Here is a 24,488-nt window from a genome sequence, read left to right as displayed (position 1 = left end):
CATGTATAATAATTAGTATTTAATAATTATAATTTAAATACTCGATACCATTTAGTAAAACAATAATACAATCAATAGATTCTAATCAACATTTGGAGAACACTTCACCCAAATACTCTGTTAATTCAAATGTTTATAAATTATTTTTTCATCTTCTATAATCTATTTCTAAAAAATCTTCGTTGTTGCCCAATCTACCACCACATAGTAACAAGGAAGGTGAGGAATAATCGAAGAGAATGGAAGAATTTTTTTTTTGTAAAAGAAGGTTGTAACAATAAATTTGAGATATGTGATTATACAAGAATGTTATGTTACTCATTGATGGACAAGATAACATTTGTCCGCCAATGAGGGAGGCGTGGGCCCCATGCATGTGGGGCTCGCCTCTACACATGGGGCCCATGTGCATGGGGCCACGCTCTTTTCATTGGCGGGCAAATATTATGTTGCCTGCTAGTGAATAACGTAGCATCACTGTGTGGTTGTAACAACAAGACAGATTGTCAACAAGATAAGAGAAGTGGCCAACGACGATAGGTTAGATAATACTGGGATAACTTAAAAATGAATTGTAGATAATGGAGGGATAATTTAGATATTTAGATTAGATGTATTTTGACACATTTTAAATATATGCCAAATATATCTATCACGCAGTTAAAAGTTTTGAACAATCAATAAAAAATTATTGTCATTGTTTGACTTTATCTTTAAGTGTTGGTGTTGACTTTGAGCCATTGAGTGATTGTGCTCTGACCGGCGCCTGCCAAGGGTGACTTTTAGGGCATTTCTGGGAAGTAGTGTCCAATTTCATCTCTCTTCCTTTAAAGAAAGAAAGAAAATCAGGGAGCCTATATATATGGCGGCGCTTTTCGTCGCTATTGGCGACGTTTTTGTCGCTGCTAATTATGCACTTGTCGTCTAATGCGTGGAGCAAGTGCTAATATATTTTATTAAATTTAGCAAATGACTTAGGAAAAACGAATTAAATTTAGTTTTAATTTTTTCAAAAAAATTGCCCGAAAATAAAATAAAAATTTTCATTAGTATTTTTTTTATGTGAGTGCATATTTTTATTTTTATTTAATTAACAAAAAATTAAGAGACAAATATGATCTCCAAAATCAAACATCTTATTTAAAAAATCGAGATCAAAGTAACAAATACCAAATTAGACCTGACCTTAGTGAGTTTTGAACTCATTTGTTGCAATGTATGAATTTGTGAAAAAAAAAAAAAAATAAGGAACAGTTATTGTAATACCCCGAGAGCTTAAGGTCAGGTCTAAAAAAGAATTTTAAAAAATTATTATATATATCGAGGATGGTAAGAAAGAAAATAACATAAATTGAATACTTTTTGAGTTAAATGTGGATAAAAAACTCCCTGATTAAATGTGCTTGAGGTAGGATAGTTCAAGGATAAGTGACCCTTAAGAAGTTCGTATAGGCTTATCAGGATAAGTTAATCTAGTCCTTCCTATTATTCGATGCGAGTCAATCAAATTCTAAATCAAGAAGTATTGTCACGTCTCATAGCGTGTAAAAGTTTATTAGATTTTCATTAATTTAGGAGAATAATTTTAATATTAGTGGGTTTTGTTAGATCAATTAATAGCGAACTCACACCCTGAGTTTAGTCACATATAATGGGTTTTGGTTATTAAAGAGAGAATTTTACTTTGAGTTTTGTCTTGGAAGAGGAGAAAAGATCACCAACAAGGGAGTGCAGAGGAAGATAAGAGTGGGGGAAGGGTGGAAAGAATTTAATATATTATTTTAATTGGGACTTTATAATAATTATTTTAAAATTTTAAATTGTAAGGTCATAAATTTAAAATTAATAATAGAAGTTAAAATATACTAATAAACCAATCCACTACTCAAATTAAAAAGTTACCACCTTTATGAGTAACAATTTTTAAAATAAACAGACTAATCAATTGCAACGTTTAAACTTAAACATAAAAGCCACTATTAACGTTAAAAACCTATCACTTTTGTAAGTTAAAATGAAATAGGAAGGACAAGAAGTTACAACTAGCTGCCCAAATTAAAAAGTTGCTATCTTTATAGGTGGTAGCATTCAGATGCTATAGGGTATGAGTACCTTAAGTTAAGGGTATTGGAGCATTTTCCTTGATTTACTTGGCTTCTCAATTTTCTTCCACTGGATATGTTGCGAAGTAGCAGCAGCAGCAGCATCATGGTTCTGGCTTCAACAATATATCAGCAGAATGGATGCAGAATGCACTTGCTGTTGGCTGACTAACCTTCACCTGTTATGGAAGCATGATGCAAAGCATCAGGCCCAGGATGCTGCAGCCGGCTTTGCTCATTTCCGATGCCCCGAGGATGCCATCAAGACGGCCACTGCCACAATGAACATGAACAGCATGCTTGCGAGCAATATGTAAGTTCTTCTTGATGATCTCCTGTACTCTCCAAATACAAGTATGCCCCAGAAAGTGCTCACCAATGGAAGTGCCTGAATATGTTCATTTGTATGCATCAGCGCTTGCACTGTATTACGATTTAAAGACAAGAAGAAGAAGAAGAAGAAGAAGAAGAAGAAGAAGAAGAAGATCATTCATGTGCATCAGCAAGTGTACTGTTATTGGGACTTTAAGAAGAAGAAGAAGAAAAAGATCATTCGTATGCATGAGCATACACATTCCTCAAAGATTGTTTTCTGCAGCAAACAAGATTTAGGAGTATGAAAATAGTCTTGCTGTATCACTGGTTAAAACCAAGAAGTTTGAATGCATTTTGTGCATTAACACATCAAACATAGGCTTTTTTTTGCATCCTAAAGGCTATTTCGGGATACTCTAGTGAACACCAATTTAGTTTTTGGCAAGGATGAGGATGAATAAGTCTTGAGGAAAGTGATTACAAGACTATAAGCCATACTTTGTTGGCTCATCGGAAGATTTGTTATTATTGTGGATACTAGAGCAGCACACTTGTTTTTGCAACAACACATGTACTGTATTGCAACTTCAAAAAAGAACTGCTAGGATGGGATAAAATGCCAATCCATAATATGAAAATTTTGAGATGACCTGAACGGCATCAGCAGCAGCGTATCCTGCAGCTTGACCTCCCATGAACTGAAGGCCATTCCCGAACCCACATAGAAGTCCAGCCAAAAAGGCCCAGCCTCTGCCGTTCCAATCTGTCAGGTAAGCCCTTATGGATGATCTGGGTAAGTTCAATACTGGGTGATAGAGGAAGCTGATATTTAAAATGATAGCAAGCACAAAACAGGAGACTGAGAAGTAGAAAAAGGCAGTGTAGACAGTTAAGTGAGGGACGCCATCTTTCAAGGTGTGCCACTGATCATTTGTTGCCAGGTTGAATGCAGGTGAGAAGAGAGAGAAGCAAACTCCAGCAAAGAATGTTATGGCCAATCCAATCATAGTGCTCTTCCCGAATACCTGAAAGGGGATCATGTTGTCAAGTATTTGCTGTGGAAACATAATAATAGACGTAAGAGAAGTATAAAATAGAAAGAAAAATAATTCAAAGCATCAATCAATCTTAAACTGCAGATCAACCTTAATTGCCCTTCTGTTCTCAAGCTCTATAAGAAAATCAGCACTCCCAAATTTTGACTTCTCTTTCTCAGCAGAAATATTTGCTTTCTCCAGACCCATTGCTCCATCTACAAATGTTCAATATTGGAAAATTAAACAGCACCGAGAAAAAGAAGATGAAAATTCACCGAATGAAAGAAGCCATAAAACATGGAATTCAGTCTCTTACCTAGGTTCAGATGGATTGGTTCTGATTCAGAAATGTCTCCTGCCCTGGCAAGGGTTCATGGCATAAAATCAGTGTGTTGTTGCTAAGCAGCAGCTGAACATTGACTAAAATTAACAACACTAAGAACCATATATGAGATCTAATGAACAGTAAGCTTGAAGAACATCAAAGCAAGAAGGAAGAAATCATCTTTTTTTATGGGAGGTAGGAAGGGGTTGGGAAGTTTTAGGATACAGACATGAACATTTTCTGAATGACTAAAGAGGGTTTCATATATTTTTACACTTCGGTTCTGTCATCATGGAATTAACAAAGAATCTGCTGTTAACTCGTTTTTCTATAGCAAAGTACTCCAGTGACAGATACTAAGAGGGGAATGAGACATTTTCATAAGAACACTGACATAAAATTAATCTACTTGTTTGAAGCAGAGTGAAGCTGGTTTCAACCAAAATAAAAGGAACAAGCACACCCTATGAGTTGACTCTGTAACCATGATTGATTACAAAGTAAGATAACTCTTAACAGAGGCATATACCTTTTCCAAGTTTCGTGATCGTTTGATAAACCACTAAGCTTCGCTTTGTTATCAGCTGCATTGGATGCATGAACAGCGGAGCCAAGACAAACAGCAACCAAGAAGCATCCAACACCGGGGAAAAGAATCTCGGCTTTATTGATCTTGCCATCCAAGAAATAGTTTAAGGTTGTGCCTGTTACAATTAACAGAAGACTAAACGTAAAATTCCAAATGACATTGCCAGTGAGAAAGCAAAGTTCTTCAAAGAAATAATACCTATGACAACAGTTATGCTTGCAGTGATTACTTCAGTCACCGATAAGCCAACAAAGGCCCAAGCATATTGTGTGGACAGGTTTCCAAGGCTTAGGACCACTCCACCAGCCATTGCGAACAAAACAGAGGGCCAATTGTCCTGCATTGAAATCCATCACCTTCCAGAATGATTCAAAATCATTCAGTAAGTAATTCGACAGGGATAGCGTATACACAAATTTTCCTCGGGCAACACAACAACTGGATCAACAAGCATGGCAAAGCCCAGAGCTTATTGCAGATAAAACAACCTAAAAAAGAAAAATAACATGATTCCCAAGGCATAAAAAGAAACTAAAGAAATGGTTCCAGTAAGCCCGTCTAGCAGTATAAAGACATCTGAGATCACAACAAACGACATTCTCCATCCATCAGCGCCATCAAACACCTTGAATTCGTTTTCATTGTCAAAATAAAGGATGAATTTTGTTGGCCACCGCTCCCAAATCTATATATAATACAAACAATATTCTAGAGTTTGCATGGCACCCCATGGCCAAGTGTATATCCACTTCACTTTCTTCCTCTGTTTGCTGCTGAACTCTACATGGATTGCCTTATCCATTAACAAAAAGAAAGTAATAAAAAAGGCAAAACAGTAAAATATTTGAATTATCCTGCAAGAAACATATTATTTTTTTAGTCCAAGAATCTTCATGCCCACATAGTGTGATAGAGGCTAGATGTGTATATGTTGAAGTCTGAGAATCTTTATGGTTAAGAGCTGCAACTACTATGGAACCACCTTACTTACACTTGACTTGGTAATCTTTAGGCCTCGGGGTGTAGAGAGTTTGTTGAGCTATTAAAGCATCCCTTAAATTCTTCCAACCCAAAATCAATCATTGGAGCATTAAACCTACATGCTTTCTTGCTTCAACTGCTAAATTCTCTATCTAGCCATTGCACTATAATTGCATGTTAAAAGTTCTGCTGCCTGCTATCTTTCACTTGTAAAGCTAGGTTTACTCATACATGGCCCTACCAAGTTAGCAAAACCAAGCAACAGCATTGGAAAATGTGTGAAGATCTCAAGAAGCCATATAGTCCTCCAATTCCCACACCAGATGACCCATGACTGTTCGGCTACTAATCCTAAGGGAATGTTTTCTGTAGGGAGTAACACGAGTGCATATCTTGTGATCCGCATGCCCATGACATTCATTTATTTTATGTTCTAGACTTGAAGAATTGAAATAGGATAATAGATGAAAAATGCATTAAGGGCATTAACTAAAGAAATTTTGCAGGTACATTAGCTAACAATATATTTTATCTCTATTCCATTTCAAAATTTATCAAAGTGAGGAACAGGTCATATTAGTTCTGACATTGGCAGATGCCCTTTGATCAGAATCACACAAAATGGGGCTTCATGTTTGGGCCTTGTAGAGGGCTTGACAATAATATTTATTAAAGTGGAACAAGATTAAACAGAAAAAATGCTTCAATTTAATGACAAAGTCACTTCACATGTGAAATAGGATAGTGTGATTACTACATATGTCTTTTCACCTGTATTCGTTTAACTTCAGCATGTCATATCTGTGATGCAGGGTGAACATGTTTTCATTTCCACTATTTTAAATCCCCAAAACCTCAACCTTGAAAAGAAGCACACTTGATGTGAAACAGTAGAAAATTTGCAAACATTGAAGAAGAATGGGAGCATAGAGAGATTTCGGTAGAGAAAATCACAATTGTATTCAGTATCATCAAAAAGGGTTCATTGTCGATCACATTATAAGCCTGAAAACCAGTTTTAGCTAAATATAATTAAACTAACTATGATTATCTCAACCAAATCACTAAAAGATGAAGTCTAGGAATCTAAAATGCAAACAAAGTATGGTAAATCTAATTTCTAAACATCTTAACATCAAATATTAAAATCCAGTACTTGTAATTCCTCATCAACAGTTACCTGAGAAAGTTGAGTGAGGAAATTTGGTTCTAGAGGTGTGCTGCTGCCAATCTCACCAAGAGTGAAAGCAATGAAAACCGCGGCCAAGAGGTTGGTGATGGTGTAATCAAGGTAAGTGTGCTGAGGAAGCCGGCCTCGCCTCTCTAAAAGGGTTAAGATAGCAGGCCATGTTCCCAAGAACAACAGAGCAACCAGCATACATGCTATAGCAACCCCTTTGCTCTCAACCAAATACATCTTCAACACACTAGGGATAATGCTCTGCCTTGGAACAGTTGTATCAATGAAGGAATTGAGACCTAGAAGCTCCTACAAAAGAAGGAAGCAACCTGAATCAGATTCTGCCAAATGCATCTTCAACACACTAGATATAATTCCATCCTATCAAAATAAAGAAGCAATCTGAATCAGGTTCAACCAACTGGCCTTCTGCTTCACTAAAATGGAACGAGTATTTAGCAAAATAAGCAGAAGAAGACAAGAAAAACTTGGTGGGACACAGTTAAGTAAGAAGATAAACTCACAGACAGATATGAAACCCCGAAAATGGTGTAACTGATTGCTCTGGAGACTACCAATTTGAATCAACGTAAATGATTAGAAAATCCAGGGAAGGGGAAAGGGGAAATAGGGTTCATTCAGGAAACAAGTCAATGGGTAGAGAAAGAAGTAAAAAGGAAACAATGATTGGGCAATACCACGTGCTGGACATCTCAAAGATAACGCGTAATAAAAGCAAGTGGAAAAAGAGATGCAAGGAATAAAATCAATACAGCCAGCCATGTGAGGCATACCCAATTCAATTGATCCATGAACATGGTGGTTGGTCGTTCGAGAAATTCCAGGAAGCAAAGAGAAGACTGAAAATTGTTTCAGATAAACGAAAGAAAGAGAGAAATCCAGCTAAATTTTCTTATCTTTCTCAGAGAGAGAGAGAGAGACACACACACACACACACACACAGAGCAACTACCATTCCATAAAAGTTGGTGAAAGATGAGCGTATAGATGCATCAGCAGGGGAAGAAGAATCTTCCTAGAATCTAGGTGAATGCGACAGTTACAGCATCTCCAGCTCAACAACCAGCCAGCCAGCTACCACTGTTCTTGGAAAAAGTACTTTGAGCCCCGCAGGTAAATGCACGTTGTTGTTATGTATTTATTATTTATTATAAAAATATTTAATAAAATGTATATTTTCATTTATAAATTTATACTTATTACAGATATATGGTAAAATATAACACTAATTTAAAATATATCGACATGATTTCTTAAAAATACAAAATATTTTTTTCTGTCCTTGGTTATAATTTTTCTTTCAATTTTATAATCAATATGTTGCCCTAAATTTTAAAATTATATTAATTAATTTTTCAAGGCAGTGCCTGCAAGATAAAATATATATTATATTGATTGTTATGTAGAATATTAAATGGAGGTGTCCCAAACCCAACAGACACGTTGAATTAAAAATAGAAAAACATTGCATGTTGAATTAAATTATATTAAATATTTATAATATTAGTATTCACTGATTTTATATATTTTTTTTTTTTGCTAAGTATTTTTATATATTTATTCAGTATTTTTTGATAGTATACCCATTAGGTTATTGAATTTGATTGGTGAATTTGCTTTGTATCTATCTAACAAATAAATATTGGTTAAATACATATTTTTATCCTCATACTTTTATATTTTATTTTTATAATAATTTAAAATTTTTATTATTTTAATTACATTTTTAAATTATATATTTTTGAGTCAATTGTACACCTTAGTTAGAATAGTGTAACACAAGCGCACTGAAATATTTAAATTACCCTACACATGCCTGTAAAAGGTTAATCGACGAAGAAAACTAACGATTGATCAATGGTACCTCCAACCATCCATCTTTGCCATAGTCTTTCTTCTTCGCTATGATCGACCATCTCTGTTATGGTCTTTCTTCTTCTTTTATTGCATGAAGATATGACTTGCGACAAGCACGTTGAGCATGATGGAGACAAAATGGAGACAAAGTTTCTTGTCACGTGTAGCACAAACAATTGGCAACGAAGGTTGTCGATGGTGATGAAGTTATAGAGAATGAGAGGATGTGAAAGGGTGGAAGCGACAATTGGTGTTGCAAAAACCCTAAGCTTGTTTTAAAAAACAATGAAAAGTCAAAGGCATCTCCAACTAGGAAGATAAAAGCAAGAGGTCAATCAACAAGCGAATGTCAACAATTGATCGACAATGCCTTCAACCGTCCATCTTCTTCAATCATAGGAGCCAGTGGTTGAGGGAAGACAAACCGATTGAACGAACGATTGCCATAAAGAAGAAGAAGAATCATGGTGGAGACGACAATTGCCTTTGAGGGGCTGACGATGATGGTGACTATGAAGAGTTGATAGTGGTCAGCAATGTTCAAAGTTTAAATGAAAAATGAATAATTTAAGTATTTTAGCCCACGTGTATTACACGCGTCAACTTAATTTTAGTAAGATATGTAATTGATTTAAAAAAATATAATCTAAGAGTGTAATTAAAATAATAAAAAATTTGAATAATTACACACAAAAAATGTGAAAGTATAAAAATAAAAATATATATTTAACCAATAAATATTTCACAGCCACTATCTTACTATGTCATCAAATTAATGGAAGATTCATGCCATTAGTAAATTAATAGGGATGATAAACTCTATTGTTATATTAAATTCATCAGAGAGTATTTGACCTAATTTTGCTTTAAAAGTCCATAAGTATGGCAAGATATTAAGAGTGTTTGATTGTGCACATTTTTCATGAAAAATATATAATTATTACACATTTTCTATGGAAAACAATCAAACACTCTTAATTTTTTCATGAAAAAATATGTATGATATAACCATTTAAAACTTATTTTCATGGAATTCATTTTCTAAGGGAGTGAGATGGTTTTTGTTTTCTAGACAATATTACCTAAAATTAAATTCTAAGTAATGCAATCAAACACACTCTAAGATATAATTAAATTATAATCCTAAATCAATTCAATGGCGTGATATAAATTAATAAATATTAAAAATTTGAGGAAAGTAAAAGGAAACTTTTCCCTTTTTTCTGGGTACAAAAAAATTGTGGTGTTCATACCAAATAATGAGAAATACATATATTTTTAAACATCTTAACCCGAAATAGTCAGAGAAAACATGTTCCTTTTTTGAGATAATGCCGTATAATGTTTACGTCACACAAAAACAAATTATGAAACAATTTCAAATCATCTCAAATTAATAAAATACTTAACGATGAAGATTTAGCCACGGATTTAACCATTGGGCAGGAGATTCATGATCATAAGATTACTTTGCATTGCTCATTCTGAACAAAGGCTGCATCAGAACATACAATTTGAACATTGTCGTCACAGCAAAGTCCTCAAAAAGGATGCATCCGTCCTCAAAAAGGATGCATCCACTAACCACTTCTTCTCTAACAGCATTGGTTTAAACTGCAAGAAGCTAAAGAAATCAACAGGTAGCCACTAGAAAAGAGTGGGCCAAGACAAAGTTTTCTTTCCATTCTCCCGGTTTAGAACTGCTACATACCTGGGGGATTATATCGATAGTATCATGACACGATCTGGGAAGTTTTTAAGCTTCCCAGTTTCCCTTTCTGGCTACATCTTCTAAAAAGCTTCCTAGCAGCCTCTGATCGAAAACCATATTGGGTACCTGTGAAACAAATAGCACCTTTAGACCCCGGAGAATGCACGCACAACCTACCCACCAGTGAACGAGAAAGAGGGCTCTCTAACCTTGTCCCCGAAGAATATTTTTGAGTTGTTAGCAATTGCTTCGATGAATTTCAGCTCCAAATATTGAGGAGAAAGCTTCAGCTTGTTTGCTTCTGCTTCTTTCATTGCTCTGAAAATGGATCCAAGGTAAATAGTGGATTTACCTTGTCAGATGAATTCAGAGAATTCAACAGTGGAGAATAATAAATATGCATTATAAGGAAAAGCAGATTGTATTACTGATAAAAACTGGCATCAGCTAAGCTCTTCTCCCGAGCCCTGTACATTTCATTTGAAATCTCCTCTTGCTTCCTGGAACTATCCTTCTCCATCAACTTTTGTTCCATCTGGATCTTGCTAACATGTGCATTCTTCTCAGCTTCACTTATGGCAATCTTTTTCTCTGTCTCCGCCTCTTTCTCAGCTACTCTCTGCCTCTCCATAGAAATCAAAACCTAGAAAGAGACATTAATGAACAACACAAGTTATTGCCAAGTTCAAGAAGAACAAAAATGCCGCACCTCTACAAGTTACCAACAGCAGAGAAGCAACATACTGCATTTTTCATGTAGTCAATGAATTAAATCATTATCCTGAATTATCATAAAACTTGGTCTGGCAAACAATTGAATATGGGTTAGGAAACATTTATCTTTACTTCAATCAGGCATTTTCCAATTCAGTGAAAATGTAATCAACAAAACAAGGTAAATGTTATTTAATATCAAAAGAGGACAGAAAAATATTGCAATACCTTGGTGCGTTCCTCTTCCATCTGTTCAAAATTTCGTCTTATACTTTCAGGGATGGTAGGCTTCGTGACACGAACGCTGATAATTTCAATACCTGGGGCATATCGTGTGCAATCAGCCTGAAGGGCATCTTTCATTTTTTCATCAATCTGAAAACATAGAAACATGTCTAAGAATTATTTCATCAAACAACTAAGCCTAGCAATCCCATGAGTTGAGGATAGAAACATGAGTTGAGGATAATTTCAATTGTACACGATGGTTACCTCAACCATCGTGTACAATTCTAGATATCTAGCTGCTTGTTTAATGTAAAATATTTTATGCAAAAAGGCACTTCTTACATGCAAAATGATAGTGTTGATCACATATTTTCGTGTTTGGTAGTGATTTTTGAAAATATTTCGAGTATACTATTGAACAAAGCTTCACTTTTGACACACACAAGTTAGAAAAGCATTTCACCGAACCACTAACAAGCACAGGAGAGAGAGAGCTTAAAACATGGGTCTTCTTCTAAGGGCACAATCTACTACTCTAGGCCCACTCATTTTGCAACTACAAAACTAACGTGAAAATTGATTGGCTCCCTGCAACCTCTCATAAAATGGAGTGCATGGAATTCTCAAGGATGGTGGTGACGGTTCCCTACACCAACTATCATTGCAAAAGGCATCAGAAAAACCAAGATTGCTTCATGAGGCCTCTAAACCTTTGGTTCCTTGCTCATTGACGATGAGGTTCTGGAACTCCACAAAGATATTCTTGTCATCATGGAGACTGACTGACAGATCCTTGCAGTTTGCAATGACCAGAAATTTGTTCTGTAACATAACATGGCAGAGGACCTCCTGCACCAGGGAAGAAGTACAAGTATATGGCAGAAAAGGACTTGCTGAAAATTTGATAGATACTGTGAAGTCTTTTATTTGATAAGATATTCCTAATTTACTCATAACCGAACACTGAAAATAAGGAAAATATTATTTTGGGAAAATAGTTCATGCAGCAACAGACAGAGCCTTCATTGTGAATACCAAAGACCATAATTTAATGCATGCAAATCTGCATCATTAAGCAGACAAAAGATACAAAAGGATTTATAGTTTTCAAGCCTAACAACTACATGAAAGTGAAAAGTGTTAAACCCTAAACTACTTGAAAGTAAAAGTGTTAAATGCTTGTTTACAATGAAGGCCACTGTGTATTAACATACAAGACTAGCCAATAAATTGCCATAAGAATCAAAACCATCCATTGGTTCACAGCGTTTAACAGTAAACACCCACCATTACAGGGCCTTCAATAAATAGACATGATATCATGTGTTAGCGTAGTTTCTTGCCTGATCAAACATATCAATGTAAACTTGCTGAAGGGAGTGAACACTGCAGAACTGATTTATCTCATGATGAATCTTGTCATATATCCATGTGTTATCATACTGTACACCATACTCACGGAGGGTCTCATACACAAAGTCCTTGTGAAGGCGGTTTACAACCTGGAGGAGCATTTAAATTAAACATTGATACAACTAATAAAAAAGGGAAATGAATCATTCACATATAATAAATGAAATGCAACAGTGATGGCAAACTATAATGTCAGACAGAGAACAAATTAAGGACATACCTCTATTTTCTCAAAATTGATCATAACTCCCCCCTTTGTACCGCATGGAATATGCCTCACCTGGGTTACATAACAGAACAGGTTTCATTAACTCTCCATCAGATCTTTGGTTCAAGACTTAAAGCGTCTTGACAATAAAATATGGGATTAATAGGCATCCTTTATCATCAAAACAATATAGAAGAAAAATCTTACAAGATCTGTTTGAAGGGTTACTTGAATGGTCTCAAAGTGAGTTATCAAAGGCAGTTTTAGATGAAAACCTGAAAAGAGAAAAAGGGCCAAATCAGTGCAAGCAAGCAACATAAAAGTCATATGCAACCAACTACAAATGAAAAACTAAAATGGTAGCAAACCTGGATCTGTAATTCCTTTCAGAAGGGCACCTCCCCTCCAGTAAACCCCAACATGACCTTCTGGAACTTGGTGTACAATTGATAAGCTATTTTTAAAGCCGGATGCGGAAGGGATCACTGTCTGTAAATTTTAAATGGCAATGAATGACTGGTGAAGCCTATTACAATATTTCTACTTACCAAAGAAAGGGAGCCTATTACAATATTTCTACTTACCAAAGAAAGGGAATAAAAAATATACACAATTATGCACAATTTTATAGGCCAACAAAAGATCATCCATGATATTTCAATCCTAGATATTTTTGTCATTTGGAAGTTTGAAGTTTGGTGTCACTGGGCGGGCACTTACCACCCAACCCAAAAAAATTACTGTTTGGAGGTGTTGTCTACCCTTTGTGTAGCCCAACATTACTCAGTGCACATCTGATGTTTGACACATTCCATAATAGGCTCTCCACCCAATCCCTAGTTCCCTCACTACAAGTCACATACAATGGCTTGTCATCCAACTCAAAAGCAATTGTTGTTAGATGATGTTGCCTACCTCACTCATATAGCCCAGGATCACTCAATACGCATCTAGTATGGGATTGACACGCCTTCTGACACAGGGCATAATATTCTTTTACAAGAAGGAATGCAATCTAGGAGACTCGTAATATTCCGGTTTTTGCTTTGCAGAAATACCCATTGAGCCTCATACTATGGTTTGCTTGCTTTACACAAAAAAAACTCACACAGAATGATGCAGAGAAAAGCCAATATATCATAATCATACTCCATGTGAAGGGCTCAAGAAAGAAAAAGAACTGAAAGCAAAAAAGAGAAGAGAGGAAGAGCAGCAATGTCAGAACCCAAGTGAGTTATGCATTGGAAAAACAAGCAAAGAAATGAGCATCCCAAAGTAGGCACTATCAACCAATATATCATGTGTAGTTAAACCAGTTATAGTGCAATAAGGTTGGCTTGAAAGGTTTAGCAATTTTTAACCTTGTCTCATTTCACAAGTCTCTGAGTTTTCCTCATGAAATCTACAGAATATGATTAAGGTAGAGTCATTATAGAGGAATTGATGAGTGATAGGCCTGCATTACTCTTAGATATTGTTCAGATATAAGCAGAACAAAAGGCTTAATTCAGTATCAAAACCTGAGTCTGCAAGCAACAAGTATTTTAAAAAAAAGCTAAGCACCCAATTGAACTTCCAGTTACAGAGTATGAGTCCACAAGCATTCCCTTTTCAGTTGAATGATGGTCAAGAATGGTTATGTCAAAGTAGGAGTTTTAGGAAAGTTCAATTTTAGTTTTTTTTTTTTTTTTTTTTTTTTTTGGGGGGGGGGGGGGGGGGGGGGGGGGTGTCTTGGGTTAAAGGTAGGATAAGGTAGGTATTTCATTTTAGTTCAAGGAGTCATGAAAAGTCTAGTCTTATGTACTCCATATGTTCCATTTATTAGGAATGCACAAGGCAATTTTGGAGGTAGGAACTTGTCAGGTTCCTAAACCTGACCTAGGGTTTCTGAAGTAATTAGGAAGAAATCGAGAGAGAGAGAGAGAGAGAGAGAGAGAGAAATCAGAAAGAACAGAGAAAAAGAGAGAAAGATGAGGGAGAAAACTGAGAGAAATTAGGGAGAGAATTGAAGAGAGAGAAGCATTCAATCTGTTATTACTCAACCTCTCCAAAAAATAGTCTCGAGTAGCTTAATAGCTACTCTTAAAGACAGTCCTTTCAGTTACATATTGTAACTGAAAGTTTACAGCTGTCAATTAGTATATAACAGAAATGTAACTGAAAGTTTACAGCAATTACTGTATTAACCCTAGGGTCTTGACAATCCCCCCTCCTTAAAAAATTTCTTGTCCCCAAGAAATCACAGTAACTGGCCACTATTTCTTCATCCAATTCCTGCAACGTCCTCCTCTTCTTCTACGATCTCTTCATCCAATCCTTCCATTTGCAATAACTGTCTATTGCACTGAAGGCCTGGACTGTACTTCTCTCCACATCTGAAACACAGTCCTAGCTGCCTTCTTTGCTCCATAGTGAGTGGCTTAACTGGATTTGGATTTAGTAAAGCCTTAGGATTCAAATTTTCTCTATAGATCCATGGATTGGCAGTCCTAAGATTTCGTCCAGGCTGTCAGCCGATCAAAGGATAGCTTTCAGATTGAACCATATGTTTCCTAAAGAGTGCTTCCAATGCCAACTATTGCAATCTAGCCTTCTCGGCAGCCTGTTTAACAGTTGCAGGCTGCATCATCTTTACAGTTGGCCTGAATTCCTCTTTTAGGCCACTGATAAAACTGGAAACAAAGTAATGCTCAATCAAAGTAGGATGTGAATTCAGCATTAAAGATCTCAATTCTTCAAATCAGATCTGGTATTCCATCACATATCCTTCCTGTTTCAATTTATTTAACTCCTCAATTACATCCCCCATAGACTTCTCACCAAACCGATCACAAAAATCTTCCAAAAAATCAGACCAATTTGTCTCGATTTTCATTTTGATCCAACCTTGATAACACACATCAGCCATATGATAGAAGACCCATAAGACCCATACAGTTCTGTTACCATAGACGGAAGAAGCAGGGGCAGAATAGGGATAAGGGAGAGGAGGAAAGAAACAAAAACGGTTAAAGGGGCATTATGGGGAGAGCAGGCAGGTGGCATGTGCGTACAACAGATCTGTTAGAGGAGCATAGCTGGAGCAACATATAAAAAAGGAAGATAGTAGAATAGAGGCCATTCGAAAGGAAGGAAGATATTGGGAGAGAGTGGACCTCTCGAAAGTCCATTTTCCTACTTTTTTAGTGTAATTCTCTTCATTTTATAGTAAATCCAGGTAGATTATCTTCAGTAATCTATTATTTTGGTATCAAAGCAGCAAAATCGATCCCCATGGTGAACCTTAGTGACCGAGTAGGGGACCTGGAAGGGCGGATAGATGGGTTGTACAGTGGGTTGGAGTCGCTGAAATCGGAAGTGCAAAAGGTGAGTGGAATTGAGAAAAACATGGCCACTCTAATGGATCAGTTCGCTCTCCTGATGGCGCATTGGGATGAACAGGAACGAGGGAGAAAAGGGAAGTAGGAGGGAACGGAGATGCTGCAGGGTTCCTCTTCGTTCATGGAGGGAACGCCGGAAGTGAGAATGGGCAGAGGCGAGGGGGATGATGGAGTTGAAGGGGTAGGAAGGTCCGATTACAAGGGGAGGCGCCTGGAAATGCCGATTTTCGAGGGAGAAGATCCAGATGGTTGGATTTTCAGGGCTGAAAGGTATTTCATCGTTAATCAGTTGTCGGCGCTGGAGAAGTTGGAATCCGCAGCTCTCTGTTTTGATGGGCCAATGGGAACAAAGGCGGAGAAGGATACGGAGTTGGGAAGAATTGAAGGTGATGCTAAGGAACCGATTTAGGTCCACACATGAAGGGACCCTGGATGAGAGATTCCTTGCCCTTAAGCAGTGGGGATCAGTTAGACAGTACCGCCTTTGCTTTGAGACATTGGCTTCACCTCTCGAAGGCTTGCCGGAGGCCTTGTTGGAGGGCCAATTCATCAATGGGTTGAAGCCAGAAATCAAAGCGGAACTGCGAATGCTAGGGCCGAATGGATTGGATCAGCTCATGGAAGTAGCCCAACGAATTGAGGAAAGAAACATGGTAGTTAGAGGAGGCTCCTTCGGAAGTGGTCAAAACAAGGGAACAACTCACTTCAACCCATTTCCGAACCAGCATCGATCGGTGAGCACGATTGCCCCACCAATATCGCCAAAGCCAGCAACGACCAATGCGGTTGTGCTACACCGGAATCCGGTTGCTGGTAAGGGGAGTAATCTACCTTTCAAGAGATTGAGTGAGGCAAAATTGAAGGCCAAACGAGAGAAGGGCCTATGCTTTAGATGTGATGAGAAGTACTCTATTGGGCATCGCTACAAAAACAAGGAGTTACAAGTCATGGTAATTTATGACGAAGAGAAGGATGAGCTGGGTGTAGAAGAGGAGACGGATGGAGGGGGTGAATGGGAGGTGCAGGAGGCTAAGGGGGAGGTGATAGAATTGTCTATGAATTCCGTGGTGGGGCTTACCCCACCCCAAACCATGAAGGTGCGAGGGCAGATTGCTGGCCACGAGGTGGTAGTACTTGTAGACAACGAGGCTACGCATAATTTCATTTCAGCTGAGCTAGTACAGACATTGGGACTGCCAAGGTCAAAGATAGCAAGTTATGGAGTGATCATGGGAACGGGGATTGCTGTGCAGGGCACCGAAATCTGTAAGGGGGTGCTTCTTTCTCTTCAAAATTTGGAGATAACCGAGGACTTCCTTCCCTTGGAGCTGGGCATTTTGGATGTCATCCTAGGAGTGAAATGGTTGGCAACCTTGGGCAAGGTACAGGTTGATTGGAAGTCCCTAACTATGAGATTCAATGCAGGAGGGGTGATGGTCACGTTGCAAGGGGATCCCAGCTTAAGCAAAACCCTTGTCACCTTGAAGGCCATGATGAAAGCACTAAAGGACAGTGGGGAGGGAGTGCTTCTTGAATTATGGTGTCTCGCGGCAGATTGTGGGGAATTCACTGCTGTCACACAGGGTGGTATCCAGCGAGTGTTGGCCGAGTTTGGTGACATATTCAATGATCCAGAAGGACTGCCACCAAGGAGGACATGAGAATATGCTATCAACTTACAGCCAGGAGCTTCTCCGGTAAGCGTGAGGCCCTATCGTTACCCCTATGTTCAAAAAAATGAAATTGAGAGGCTAGTACAGGAAATGCTTGCTACAGGGATTATTAGACCTAGTATTAGTCCCTTCTCCAGCCCTGTTTTGTTGGTTAAAAAAAAGGATGGGGGATGGAGGTTTTGTGTAGATTACCGAGCCTTGAATAAAGTAACAGTGCCAGATAAATTTCATATCCCAGTGATTGATGAGTTGTTAGATGAGTTGCATGGGGCCACGGTGTTTTCAAAGCTGGACTTAAAGGCCCGATACCACCAGATTAGAGTTAAGGAAGAAGATGTGCCGAAGACGGCGTTCCGTACTCACGAGGGGCACTACGAGTTCTTGGTCATGCCCTTCGGGCTGACTAATGCGCCGACAACATTTCAGTCCCTCATGAATGAGATCTTCAAAGGTCAGTTGAGACGATCCGTGTTGGTTTTTTTTTATGACATTTTGGTATTTAGCAAGGACTTGGGGACACATGAGCAGCATTTAAAGGAGGTGCTGTAGGTGTTGGCTACAAACCAGCTCTACGCCAACAGAAAAAAGTGCTAGTTCAGGCAGCGGGAAGTGGAATATTTGGGCCATGTCATCTCACGCGAAGGGGTGGCTGCTGACCAGTCCAAGGTTAAGGCCATGCTTGAGTGGCCAAGGCCGGGGTCGATAAAAGAATTACGGGGGTTTTTGGGGCTGATAGGGTACTATAAACGATTTGTGAAAGATTATGGGAAGTTAGCTTGGCCTCTCACAGAAAAACTAAGAAAGAACGAGTTCGGTTGGGATGAAACAGCAGAAAAAGCTTTCCAGCAGTTGAAGAAAGCGATGACCTCCTTGCCAGTGTTGACATTACCAGATTTCACTAAACGGTTTGAGGTGGAAACAGATGCGTCTGGATCAGGTTTAGGGGCAGTGTTGATACAAGAGCATCGCCCCATTGCTTTTTACATCCATGCCCTTAATCCTAACGACCGCAATAAGTCGGTGTATGAGCGGGAGTTGATGGCAATAGTGTTCGCTGTCCAAAAATGGGGGCACTATTTATTGGGCCAGAAGTTTATCATACGCACCGATCAGAGGAACTTGAACTTTCTCATGGAGCAAAGATTGGTGAGTCCCGAACACCAAAAATGGTTACTAAAACTGATGGGCTTTCAGTTTGATATCCAATATCAGCCCGGGTGGGAGAATAAGGCAGCCGATGCCCTCTCTAGAATCAATCACCCAGCTGGTCTTTTTGCAATAACAGTTCCTATGGTTATTTAACTTGAACAACTGGCTAAGCAAGTGGAGGCAGATGTGGAATTGCAGAAATTAATCAAGGAAATCCAGCTGGATCCATCGGCCAAATCCGACAATCAATGGGCCAATAATCAACTCTTCTTCAAGGGCAGATTATACTTGCCTAAGGGATCGACTTTGATTCCTACATTGCTCCAAGAAGGGCACGATGGGAGTTTGGGTGGGCATTCAGGCTTCTTGAAGACATACAAGCGGATAACAGCAAATGTATACTGGGTTAGAATGAAAAGGGATATCCATCGCTATGTGAACCAATGTGCCATCTGCCAACAGCACAAATACCAAGCTTTATCACCTGGGGGCCTTTTGCAGCCACTTCCAATTCCCGGTCAGGTATGGGAAGATATAGCTATGGATTTTATTGAAGGCTTGCCTAGATCCAGAAATATGGACAACATATTGGTCGTGGTGGATAGATTGAGTAAATATGGACATTTCATAGGGCTCAAACACCCTTTTACTGCTAGCAGTGTGGCTGCGATTTTTGTAAAGGAAATGATACGCCTACACAGGGTGCCTCGATCTATTGTGTCAGATAGGGACAAAGTCTTCATGAGCCATTTTTGGGTAGAATTATTTCGCCTCCATGGCACGAAGCTATGTAGAAGTACAGCTTACCACCCCCAATCGGATGGGAAAATGGAAGTTTTAAACCGGACACTAGAAACCTATCTACGATGCTTTGCGTCAAGAAGACCCAAGGCTTGGTTCAGCTGGCTACCATGGGCGGAGTTATGGTACAACACTTCTTACCACACGGCTTCCAAACTTACTCCCTTCCAGGTGGTTTATGGACGGGAGCCTTCGGGGTTATTGCGGTTCGAAAGGGGGTCCACCCCGGTGTCGGCAGTGGAGCAACAGCTGGTTGCAAGGGATCAGATGTTGGATGAATTAAAGGCTCAATTATAGCAGGCTCAAGCTCAGATGAAAGCAAGGGCAGATGGGAAAAGGCAGGATGTTCAGTTTGAAGTGGGAGACATGGTTTATTTGAAGATCAAACCCTACTGTCGCAAGTCGCTGGCTGCACATCCTAATGAGAAGCTAGCACCCCGATTTTATGGCCCATTCGCTATGGAGAAGAAGGTTGGGCAAGTCGCTTACAAGCTGTCCTTGCATGCGACTTGCAGCATTCATCCCATCTTCCATGCTTCCCAATTACGCAAGGCCAACGGTATGCTCACTACCATAATGGATATACCTAGCCAGCTCAATGAAGAACTTGAGATGTTAGTAGAACCGGAAGCCGTTATTGGAGTAAGGCTGGGAATGGGTAAGAACTTAAGAGGCTTGGATGTACTCATTCAGTGGAAGGGGCTGCCACCCTTGGAAGCCACCTGGGAACCCTATGACATGCTCCAGCAACAATTTCCTGACTTCCACCTTGAGGACAAGGTGAGTTCTATGGGGGGAGGCATTGATAGAAGACCCATAAGACCCATACAGTTCCGTTACCATAGATAGAAGAAGCAGGGGCAGAATAGGGATAAGGGAGAGGAGGAAAGAAACAAAAACGGTTAAAGGGGCATTATGGGGAGAGCAGGCAGGTGGCATGTGCGTACAACAGATTCTGTTAGAGGAGCATAGCTGGAGCAACATATAAATAAGGAAGATAGTAGAATAGAGAGGCCATTCGGAAGGAAGGAAGATATTGGGAGAGAGTGGACCTCTCGAAAGTCCATTTTCCTACTTTTTCAGTGTAATTCTCTTCATTTTATAGTAAATCCAAGTAGATTATCTTCAGTAATCTATCACCATATCATTGAGATAGGCTGCTGCAAGATTTATTTTCTGACATTCAGCTACATTGTATTATTGAAAAAGTCACTCACATCTTCTGATCCACCATCTCGGTTTAACTCCTTCAAAAACTGATATGTCCAGCCTTGGCATTGGAGTATAATGAGAGGTTTGAGAAGAACCTCTTACCTAAATTGCCAGATCCAATACAGCTAATTTCTCAGCTTCTAGCAATTCGGAAGCATGAGGAAGAATTAAAGCACCTGATTGTTACCACCCTAGGGGTAGCTTAGACATTTGGGGGGAAAGCTTAAAACTAATTGTAACAAACAGGAGGTTGAGTAGTTGAATGCGGTTATAGGCAGGTGGTTGTAGACAGTTTTAACTCCTTCAGTTGACAGTTACCTTTCAACAGAAAAGAGAAGCCTTTAAGAAGGCTTTTGTAAGAAGTTGGGATCAATTTTTGGAATAATAACAGAATCTCTTCAATTCTTTCCCCCTCTCAAATTTCTCTCTCAGTTCTTTCTTGCTCATTCTATTTGTTCCTTCCTCAACTTCTATTCTTTCTTCTTGAATTCTACCTAAATTCCCAGATTGCCCAACCCTCAACTTGAGGATGTGACACTGATATGATTGGATCTGCAGTGGATCTAGGCAGAAAATCCACTGGTAAACTAACTTGAGGCATTTTTGAAATCATATTAAAAAATCTGTCCAACCTTTGGCCAAAATTAGCAAAATCTTTCTGCATGCTTTCTCTTGTTGCAGCATTTTCTTCTTGGCAGCAACTCACTTCCTCCTGAGTCTACCGTAAGCCTAGTTCCAATGCATCCAATCTCGCCTCCAACTGCTTCATGCAAGTTCCTTCTGCCATCCCCACAGTTCAATTCTTCAAAATTTCGCCTCTGAAACAGCCTCCAATAATGGCCTGGATCTGAGTTTCAGCAACCGAGGATTGGCTGGTAGAAATTGGATCTGACAACAACCGAGGATCAGTTGCTCTGATACCAAATGTCAGGTTCCTAAACCTGACCTAGGGTTTCTGAAGTAATTAGGAAGAAATCGAGAGAGAGAGAATCGAGAAAGATAGATAAATCAGAAAGAACAGAGAGAAAGATGAGGGAGAAAACTGAGAGAAATTAGGGAGAGACTTGAAAAGAGAGAAGAATTCAATCTGTTATTACTCAACCTCTCCAAAAAATAGTCTTGAGTAGCTTATATAGCTACTCTTAAAGACAGTCCTTTCAGTTACATATTGTAACTTAAAGTTTACAGCTGTCAATTAGCATAACAGAAATGTAACTGAAAGTTTGCGGCAATTACTGTATTAACCCTAGGGTTTTGACAGAACTCTCTCCTACCAAGTTCCAGATTGATTTTCCCTACCTATCGGTGAGCAAAAAGGAGTTCATGGTCACTGCAGATGCAAGTGAGACAGAAAAATCAGGAGTAACAATTCAGAAAATAAGGGGGGGAAACTTCAGACAACCCATAGCCAAATATCAAAATAGGGACTCAAAGAAGACAGCATAACATTCATTCCAAACTTTTTCATAGTATAGTGAATGATTAGTAATGAAATGCTTACTTCCGGATCAAATGCCTACAACTGCCATAAAACAAAGTAAAATAGCCAGCAAGGGACCATAACTTGCTACCAGATGATGATAAAAATGTGAAAGTCATGATGAAAACAACAAACACATGAAATTTAAAAAAAAAAAAAAAAAACTAATCAAAAGGCCAACTCTAAAATGCACATATAACGACAAGTTTATCACCCAAGCTGCTTGAGTAACCTGATACAGTAGTATCTATGCTGTGTGTCTACCAAAAGAAAATTTTCAGAGCTCCAGTATTCAATTGCATACAATGAGTAATTTCCATAGGCAGACCAATAGCACCAAACAATTTTTGAGTTGATGTCAATCTGATATGTAAATTCCAGGGGCCCCAAGTTATATAAAATTGAGGTCAGATTATTGATGAAATAGCCACCTAACCCTCTGCCATTAGACATTGTCAACAAAAATTAGATGTTGAAACAGGCAGATGAGCAAACCACGAATTTCTAAATTTCACGAACCAACACAATCCAGGATAATTCAGAGAACAATAGAATGAGTTCACATGAAGTCCTTCCATTTCATCAGAAAGATTCAAAAGCAGTTGAAACCCACAAACAAACAAAATGCCAGCCATAGACAGTAAAGAAGTAATCTCAATAGAAACAAGAAAAATGAAATGCGTAGTGCTATCCCCTGGAATGTAATAGCTAGAGACAACAAAATACTCGAGTAACACTATTTGGGAGGGGGGATGGAATGGAAACAGATGGAAGAGTGTCCTCCTCGTTTGGGAGAGACATTAGGAATGGAATGGAATGGATAGAAAATGCATCCATCCAAAGAACTATACCTATTGTTTATCTCATGATTTGGGGGAGAACAGATGCAAACTTATTTTTGTGCGTTTTGTCAATATTACCCTCAATAGTTTTTTTAAAAGTGCAATTCAACTCTTCATTTAATCATTCTATCTTTCTATTAAAGGCCATTAACCATTCGTTGTTTAATATCCTCCATTAAATCCATTTTCACTGCTCTCCCAAGCAAGAAGAAACATTTTTCATTACTTCCATCCTCTACCCTCCCAAACGACGAGAAAATATGTTGCATTCCATTACTGCTAAAATCTCTCCCAAAGAAAGCCTCCAGGGAGAGAATTACAGAATACAAAAAGGTCTTTCAGAAACCGTGCTGAAGAAATGATAGCTTACAGCATACGAAACACTAACCATCTAGAAGAGAAACAACCTTCAAAAAAAGTTTCTATTAAGACTGTTTAATGTGTATTAATTTTAATACTCAGCCATAAAACAAGCAATAGATGAGAAAAAATGGCGAGATACATATATGCTCGAGTAGATGGAAATACAATATCGCACAAAAACTCGAACCCTAGAAAGTCGTAACTCATAAGCACGAGACAATCCAGACACAAGAATTGCGGAGGAACGCCGATCAAATTGTATCACACAAAGCAGCATATAAATAAATAGCGATCGGATGGGAATCAGAGAGAAAATACCATAGAGAATATGGCAATAAAGGACACTAGCACTGTAAAAATGGCCGTGAAATCTCCTCCACCGCCCCCTTGCGCCGGCCGAGCCTGTGGAGTCTCTCCTCTCCGATGCTGTGCCTCCATCTCTCTCACTCTCTCTCTGGAGTCGAGACCAAGCAAAGATTGGTCTTAAAAAGTATATGTACTCGTTATTGGTGGGAGGACGTTCTTGAGAGAAAATGTCAGGGTCCTTGGAATAACTGCATTCAGTTTTGGGACCCAGATCTGCTGTACCCACATGTCCCCTCAACTGTTTACCAATCGTCAGATCACTAAAATAAGATACATCATCAAATAAGATTATCTCAAATTAATGATAAAAAATTATTTTTTTTAAAATTTATAGAAAAAAATTTATGAAATGATGGATTTTTTCAGAGAGAATAAATTCAGACAAAATACTTCTAGACAGGCACAATATGAAGAAATAAAGATCCGTTCTCTTTATTGTTTTTAATTCGTTTTGAGTTTTTAATTTTTTAAAATATTAAAAATGCGGTCTCTTTTCTATTTTTAAAAACACATTTTTGAAAATAAAAAAAAATTATAAAGA

At 38.4% G+C, this 24,488-nt stretch overlaps 2 protein-coding genes across 3 annotated transcripts; both read right to left on the bottom strand.

Moving 5' to 3' along the window:
- Positions 1-1,953: 1,953 nt before the first annotated feature.
- Positions 1,954-7,478, bottom strand: LOC127788589 (ureide permease 1-like). 2 transcript variants are annotated; one of them, XM_052317051.1, is made up of 8 exons: positions 7,324-7,478; positions 6,530-6,838; positions 4,567-4,705; positions 4,309-4,483; positions 3,771-3,814; positions 3,563-3,669; positions 3,068-3,442; positions 1,954-2,490 (listed from the first exon to the last, which is right to left on the bottom strand). In XM_052317051.1, exons 1-8 carry the CDS (start codon positions 7,345-7,347, stop codon positions 2,338-2,340), a joined length of 1,326 nt encoding a protein of 441 aa, XP_052173011.1. In that variant the 5' UTR covers positions 7,348-7,478; the 3' UTR covers positions 1,954-2,337. The 2 variants fall into 2 exon arrangements, with proteins under 2 accessions (XP_052173011.1, XP_052173012.1); XM_052317052.1 differs by lacking the exon at positions 7,324-7,478 and having other exon boundaries at positions 4,567-4,724; positions 6,530-6,669.
- A 2,379-nt stretch (positions 7,479-9,857) lies between these two features.
- Positions 9,858-24,143, bottom strand: LOC127788590 (uncharacterized). Its single transcript, XM_052317053.1, has 9 exons — positions 23,900-24,143; positions 13,050-13,170; positions 12,889-12,956; positions 12,694-12,753; positions 12,404-12,562; positions 11,061-11,207; positions 10,547-10,761; positions 10,328-10,436; positions 9,858-10,244 (listed from the first exon to the last, which is right to left on the bottom strand). The coding sequence occupies exons 1-9, from the start codon at positions 24,017-24,019 to the stop codon at positions 10,164-10,166; spliced, it is 1,080 nt and encodes a 359-aa protein (XP_052173013.1). The 5' UTR covers positions 24,020-24,143; the 3' UTR covers positions 9,858-10,163.
- Positions 24,144-24,488: the final 345 nt, after the last annotated feature.

This window comes from Diospyros lotus, chromosome 13, assembly GCF_014633365.1.
Source record: "Diospyros lotus cultivar Yz01 chromosome 13, ASM1463336v1, whole genome shotgun sequence".
Classification (NCBI taxonomy): Eukaryota; Viridiplantae; Streptophyta; class Magnoliopsida; order Ericales; family Ebenaceae; genus Diospyros; species Diospyros lotus.
The sequence above is the reverse complement of the archived record's forward strand: the minus strand, read 5'-3'. Positions and strand labels throughout refer to the sequence as shown.

Coding starts and splice junctions, on each gene's coding strand:
- LOC127788590 (XM_052317053.1), bottom strand. CDS start 24,019: ATGGAGGCACAGCATCGGAGAGGAGAGACTCCACAGGCTCGGCCGGCG. Junction 11,208..12,403: donor ACATTGATATGTTTGATCAG/GCAAGAAACTAC, acceptor CTATGTTTTCAG/ATTGATGAAAAAATGAAAGA. Junction 10,762..11,060: donor TGGAAGAGGAACGCACCAAG/GTATTGCAATAT, acceptor GTCTCTTTCTAG/GTTTTGATTTCTATGGAGAG.
- LOC127788589 (XM_052317051.1), bottom strand. CDS start 7,347: ATGTTCATGGATCAATTGAATTGG. Junction 3,815..4,308: donor GATCACGAAACTTGGAAAAG/GTATATGCCTCT, acceptor AACCCTTGCCAG/GGCAGGAGACATTTCTGAAT. Junction 3,670..3,770: donor ACCAATCCATCTGAACCTAG/GTAAGAGACTGA, acceptor GAACATTTGTAG/ATGGAGCAATGGGTCTGGAG.